The sequence below is a fragment of the Chaetomium globosum genome, genomic scaffold (assembly GCF_000143365.1).
Source record: "Chaetomium globosum CBS 148.51 scaffold_7 genomic scaffold, whole genome shotgun sequence".
Classification (NCBI taxonomy): Eukaryota; Fungi; Ascomycota; class Sordariomycetes; order Sordariales; family Chaetomiaceae; genus Chaetomium; species Chaetomium globosum.
In genome coordinates this window covers 705,522-711,595 of record NT_165982.1, presented here as the reverse complement: position 1 = coordinate 711,595, position 6,074 = coordinate 705,522, and the positions used below count along the sequence as shown (strand labels likewise).

The 6,074-nt window shown below is 52.5% G+C and overlaps 2 protein-coding genes across 2 annotated transcripts; one reads left to right on the top strand and one right to left on the bottom strand.

Moving 5' to 3' along the window:
* Window positions 1-76: 76 nt before the first annotated feature.
* On the bottom strand, window positions 77-2,889 carry CHGG_09801 (uncharacterized protein; the record flags this gene model as incomplete). Its single annotated transcript, XM_001227727.1, has 6 exons — window positions 77-414; window positions 518-880; window positions 931-1,431; window positions 1,883-1,927; window positions 2,037-2,736; window positions 2,881-2,889. The coding sequence occupies 6 exons, from the start codon at window positions 2,887-2,889 to the stop codon at window positions 77-79; spliced, it is 1,956 nt and encodes a 651-aa protein (XP_001227728.1).
* A 2,453-nt stretch (window positions 2,890-5,342) lies between these two features.
* Window positions 5,343-5,680, top strand: CHGG_09800 (uncharacterized protein; the record flags this gene model as incomplete). The annotated part of the gene is made up of 2 exons (XM_001227726.1): window positions 5,343-5,528; window positions 5,654-5,680. The coding sequence occupies 2 exons, from the start codon at window positions 5,343-5,345 to the stop codon at window positions 5,678-5,680; spliced, it is 213 nt and encodes a 70-aa protein (XP_001227727.1).
* Between the last annotated feature and the right edge of the window lie 394 nt (window positions 5,681-6,074).

The window sequence follows — 6,074 nt, the reverse complement described above, 5'->3', positions numbered from 1 at the left end:
ACTAGGTTTTGGAAAGTAGGTGATGATAAATAAAGGAGAGCCCTCGACAAAGTCTAGCAGACGTACCCATCCGCCCTCATGACACCGCCCCCGGTAGAAACAGATAATTATCCATCAACAACCTAAACGCCCTGCCCTCCCCATCAAACACCACATACACCCCCTCCTTCGCACTCCCATCGTCCAGCGCCGGGATGGTGCGCGCCCCCGCCGTCAGCGCCACCGCCGCCGTCGCCCCGTAGTAGGGCGCCCCCATGCTGTAGCGGCCCCAGAAACAGTATTGGCAGTTGCCGACCGTGCCGTGGTGGAAGTAGGTACGCGAGATGTGGGTGGCTGCGGCGCGCAGAGCGTAGTCCATCGTCCAGAGCGCCGCCCCGAAGGTGGGCGATACGTTGGCTGCCCCCCCCCCGGAGACTGTGGGGAGGGAGGGGAGGGAGGGGTTAGTTGGGGAATGGGGAAAAGAAGAAGAAAAAAAAAAAAGGGGGGGGGGGGGGGTTTAGAGAGATGGGAAGCATACCTGAGTTGGTCTCGCCGAGGACGTATTCCTTGCCCGTTTGTTGCTTGACCGCGGCTACGTCGGCGGCAAACATGCTGCGGACGTTGCTGGCTGTCTGGGAGTGCGATTGCAGCTTCTGGATGTCGCCGCCGGGGTAGTTGTGGTGGGCGTAATGCCGCACGTATTGCTTCGACGTTGCGTTCTCTTTTGCGATCAGCTGCGCGGCTCCCCATTGTGGAGGGGCTTGGTTCCAGTTCCCGGCTTGGATGATGTTGTTCTTGCCCACGGCACTGCCGATCCGGATATTCCAGTCTACCTGGGATGAGGCGTCGACCGAGGGGTTCCACGTTCCGCGGGCAATGGGCTGGCCATCTTTAGAGTAGTCTACATACGAGTAAGCGTTTAGCGGCTTTCTCTAGTGGTGTTCTCCTCACATTCGGGCTCATTTCCTAACTCAATAGCCAGGAGGTTCTTGACTTCAGCCACAGCTACCTTGGCGGCAGCAATCGTGTTGTCGATGTTATTCTTTCCTCGGTTCAAACCAACCACGACGCTCCCGGGATATGTGCCCGCAAGAGTCATGAACTTCGGTCCAAAGGTCAATGTCATAGGGGCGTCAGCCGGGTTCGCAACCGAGTACACGACGTAGGCCGATGTCGATGCGTCAAAGGAGGCTCTATCCTGCGTTGTCCCGCCAATGCGGATCGGCGGCCAGACTCCAGTGAGGTCTTTCCAGTTGGACAAACATTGGTTTGTTGCGGTAACGTTGGTAAGGTACGACGGAAAGGCAAAGAACTCAAAGGAGATGCCCAGGGGCGCTGGGTCAAGTGGCGCGTAAGAGTGCCCTCCGTCGCCAACCTTGCTCGGGATCGCAAAGGTAACGGCAGCGTTGATCCCCTGAGTGATTAATGCGGCGCAAAGTGCACCTAACTTTGCTATTTTTCTCATCCGGAAGACTCAAGAAACGTATTGTTGGAAGGTAGATGAGTTTAGATGAGTGGGTTAAAAGTTTGAAGCCGCCCTTCTTGCAGCAGGACATTCACATATCTAGCTCCTTGGTTTGGAGGTCGCGCCTTACCTCCGGGAGTTTGTTTCGGTGTTTTAGCCACCGATGTGACGCAAGGTTGCGATCTATTTGGCTGCAATTCTCCCGAATCTCGCCTGCTCTCTGCCGTCCCGTGTTTCTTGGTTTGGCCAATCTGTGGGGAAGCAGAGCTCACGGATAACACATTGAACCCTTGCCCCTTAGGGGTTTTGATAGGTGCTTTTCGGATTATCCGCCGCCGACGGAACGGAAGCGGACAAGGACTCTTGCCTCCGGAGTCAAAGCCCTCCCAATGCCTACACCGCCCCGGATTGAACAACACCAGGTAGAGTTACACTCACATGCGTATCGATATGGGGAGGAAACCATCTTGTTTTCTATCAGTCCTGTAACAAAGTAGGCAGTCAATCTTGAACTTTTTGGAAGCCCAAATCCTCAACACCATCCAAACTTCCCGACTAGGTCAAAGTACGCACGTCCAACCTTGGACCTAACTCTCCTTCTTTTGCCCTTTCATCCCATGATTCGCGGGAATGGGACCCTTTCGAGGGCCTGTAGCACCCTTCTTGTCGACCCTTTTCCGAGCTCGTAGAGCAGCAACAGCATCGTTCAAGCGCTTCCAGAGATCCTTCGACTTCTTGAGCGGCCCCTGGCAAGCATCAAGCACGGCCTGCCTGCCAAGGTCCCCAAAATCCAGCTGCTCCCGCGAGATGCAGAACGCCCCGTCGGCAACGGTGAGGCTCTCTCCGGGGTCGGGCATCTTGTTGAGCATAGTCAGCACGGAGGCACTCCGCCGCATCATCTGCTGGTAGGTGCCGACGACTAAGCTCTCCGCCCGCTGCGCAATCTTCACCAAGTTGCGCGCCATCTTCAGCTGGCGGCAAAGCAACTCAGGAGTTGCCGCCAAACCCTTGTGCCCCTTCGAGCCGTTCAACCCGTCCTCTCCAGCTTCTCCACGGCTTGGGGTTGCCAGGCTGACAAAGGACTTGCAGCTATGGCTTTTTGTTACACGCAGCTTGGACACCGAGCCCGCTCCACATCTAAGGCGGTCCCCGACGAAGCCCGCCGCTTTTCGTCGTTCGGCCAGCGCGGGGTCAAATGGTGGTCGCTGAGTAGAACAACTCCGCCGTGGGGAAGTAGGGGGCCTGGTCTTCGCCCTCCCACCGCTTCCACGGGGCCGCCAGTGTCGTGGTATCTGGTAGCACGGTGGTAATAGGGTGGTACTCGCTGATGAATAAGACGTTGGGGCAATGCTCCTCGGGCATCCCGTGGTCCGCCGGCACCAGGTCGATATTCTGCTGGAGCCACCGACATTTGACGGCCTGGTAGCAGATCGTACAGCAGTCATGCCAATCGCACTTTTCGTATAAGTTGAGTCCTGGGACTTTGGGTGGAAGGCCAATTATTGGATTTCGGCATTGGCATTTGTCGATTATGGTGGAAGAGGTGAAGTCGCTAGGCCCGCCGGGTTCGCTAAATGGGTCCGTGGCAATGGGGATGCGCCCATCATGATTGGAGAAATGCACAATCCGGATTTTGCACATGTTCGCTTTTGGCTTGTAGGGGTTGCGACCGAGCAATGTTGTTGAATCTTTGAACATCCACAAAAAAACGGGTGACGAGGAACAGAAGAAGGGAAAAACTGGAAAAGAGGAAAGAGGGAAAGGACGGGACTGTGCTCCAGGTCCTGGGGGAAGATACATTAAGTACGACGGACAACATTGCTGTTTTGTGGGTCTGGCTGTGGTTTCTTTGTTGGCATTGGCGAAGCAACGGAGGTTTTCGAAGCCCCCGGTGCTTAAGCACAAAACCATTGTCGCCCTTTCACCAACATGCTGCGAATATCGAAGGAGGTTCCTAGGTGTCTTCCTTCATTACGCACTTACTTTAACAAGTCCACTGATTTACCCGCTTTCTCCACGTTTATTCCCCTTTCCACGCCCAATATCACCAAATATCACTCGTTTGATACCAACCTTTTAGATGACGGCGAGGGACTTCATAGGTACTCACTTGCCCCTCTCTAGAGTTAAACGGACATCGAAAGACTTGAAGTCTCCCCGATTTCTGCAAAACAACCTGCCTTCGTTTTACCTTAAGTATTGAGGTAAGGTACGTAAATTCTTTTGATATTAAAGATAAAAGCGTGCCTATGAGGGTTGCGGATCGGTGGAGAGAGGCGGGTCGCGTCCCTGGATAAAAGGTGAGAAAGAGCTATGGAGGAGTTATTGGAATATAACCCCCATAAAACAGTGAAAACACACATTCCAGCTTCTTGTATAAAATAGCAGCCCTGAGTATCAGGTCCGATGCGTTGTGGAGGTTGATACAGCACCTGGCCGAAAGAGCCGACGTTCGCACGCCCTTCTCCCTCACCAGTTCCATCCTCGAGGTCATTCGGTTCATTTTACTTGATCTTGACCCCGTGAGAATCATGATAACCATCGATAGAGAAATTTTTATCATTGTGGCTGGAAGCACCTCCTGAAAGGTGTGTACATGCTATTAGTGACCCCAAGGGGGGTGGTACTGCATGGAAGTATCTAGGTGGCCCAGTGATCCGGAGTATTTCCAAAAGGCGGCCTGCAAATGATGCTCGGTTGCAAACTAACGAGGACACCGTTCAAATTTTAATTGATCCAGAACACTTGAGTCCCCTCTGATAATATTTTAACATACTCCCAAGAATCTTCAAGCTACCACCATTTCCCCGGTCATTCGAGTGTGTATTTAGAGATGCCTGGCATCCAATCGTCCGGCAGCGTGATACTTTGGTGTGCATACACGAATAAGACGCACAGCAAGACTCATCATTACCAAAAGGCAGTATAATTAGACTCCCTTCGTCTGTTGGCCTTGGGCCACGACATCAAGGTCAGCTGGGGTCAATCGGAGAAACATCGATTGGGCTGATTTATATTGAGCAAAATCAATAATAGGATCGGTTGTGAAGGGTTGGTTGCATCCGCTGGGTCCGAACCAATATTTCGTTTTTGTCAACCATGGAACTAGGCCCTGGGCTGTAATGGAAAGCGGAGTAGAAGGAATATTCTAGCCAAAGTGCATGCATGACAATTCAGGGTGCTACCACATGATAAACGAGGTCATCGCCGGTAGCCTAACAAAACCATGGGAGACGTTGGTTTGTACCACATAGTTCGATTTTAACCGGCCTTGTCTGCTTGGTAGGTTCCATCAGCTTGTAAGCGCGCCGTTCCCGGTGAGGATACAGCCCCGGGAACGGAGTACGAGGGCTGTGGGACCAGGGTAATAATAGACATATAATGCCATCACGGTGGGGAGCTTATAGCATGTGTCAATAGGGCTTCCTGCGGCATCGCTAGATCTCGGACGCTCATCGAACCACCTCGAGATGGACAAATCAATTATGTATAACTATGTTGAAGGTCTAGAATTAGTAAACTCAATTATGGCTGAGGCTATCTCAGTCAATAGAAGTTAGGTCTGCTGCGAGAAGTTAGTTCTGCGGCGAGAAGTTAGGTCTGCGGCGAGATTTTGCAAACCATTGCCATGCCAACCCGGTTTCGAAGCCGACCCTAAGTGCCATGGGCCAGCGCGCGATATTGAGATGCGTCTACGAGAGTTGTTGGGAACTAGGCGAGATTGTGCATAGATTGGCCTGCCTCGGCCGCATCAAACACATCAACGAATCCAGACGTTTGGTGACTGTCCTGGCCATTCTATAAAGTATTGGCTTCCGGTGAACATTTCGTCTCTGTCACCAGCTTCTTCTCCATACATCTACCTGCTCATCTTGATATCCTCGAAATTCATTCCACGATGAAGGGTTTTGCAGTTCTTCTAAGCCTTGGCTTCGTCGTCGGAGTCATTGCCGGGGAGCAGTGCCCCGGCAGCTGGTATCTCGAGCCGGATGACTGCATCTGCATGAATAGCCGGGAGGGGTACTTGCTCAAGGACCAGACACTGGGATGCTGTAGGTCGATGGGTTATAAGACGTATGACAACGTGAGTTTCCCGTCGCTAAGCTCGTGCAGCTCTCTCTGTTAACCGATCTCATCATGGTTTAGATCTGCGCCGTGGACCGCAACAAGCGACAGGCGTTCAAAGACTGCTGCAAAAACCTAAAACAGGAAAGCGTTATTGGCCATTGTCGCTGAGTTTCGGATTATCACGTCGAGCTGGAATCAAGGGGAGTGGGTTCGAAACTCCGTGGTAGAAGGCAAACGGGGCGGGGTGGTTTAGTGCCTATATCGAAACGCAATGAATTTGAGCAACTGACACAGTAACTACCCTTTTTTTGGGACACTTTTTGAGAAAGCAAGATAGAGGAGCCTTGAGATTGCCAAGAACTGAGTGGGTTTTGCAAGGTGCTGGTTTGGCTCAGCCGGGCCGACCTCGCAGAATTTCCTGACCCACTCCGACGAATTCCGCCCGTTTTCTGCAAGTTTGCCGACCGTGTCTGCCATGGCGTCGAGTTTTAAACGAGCATCCATCTGGTATCGTTTTCGCCCATAGCAAGTCAAAAGACCAATTCTTGCCTCTTTATTATGT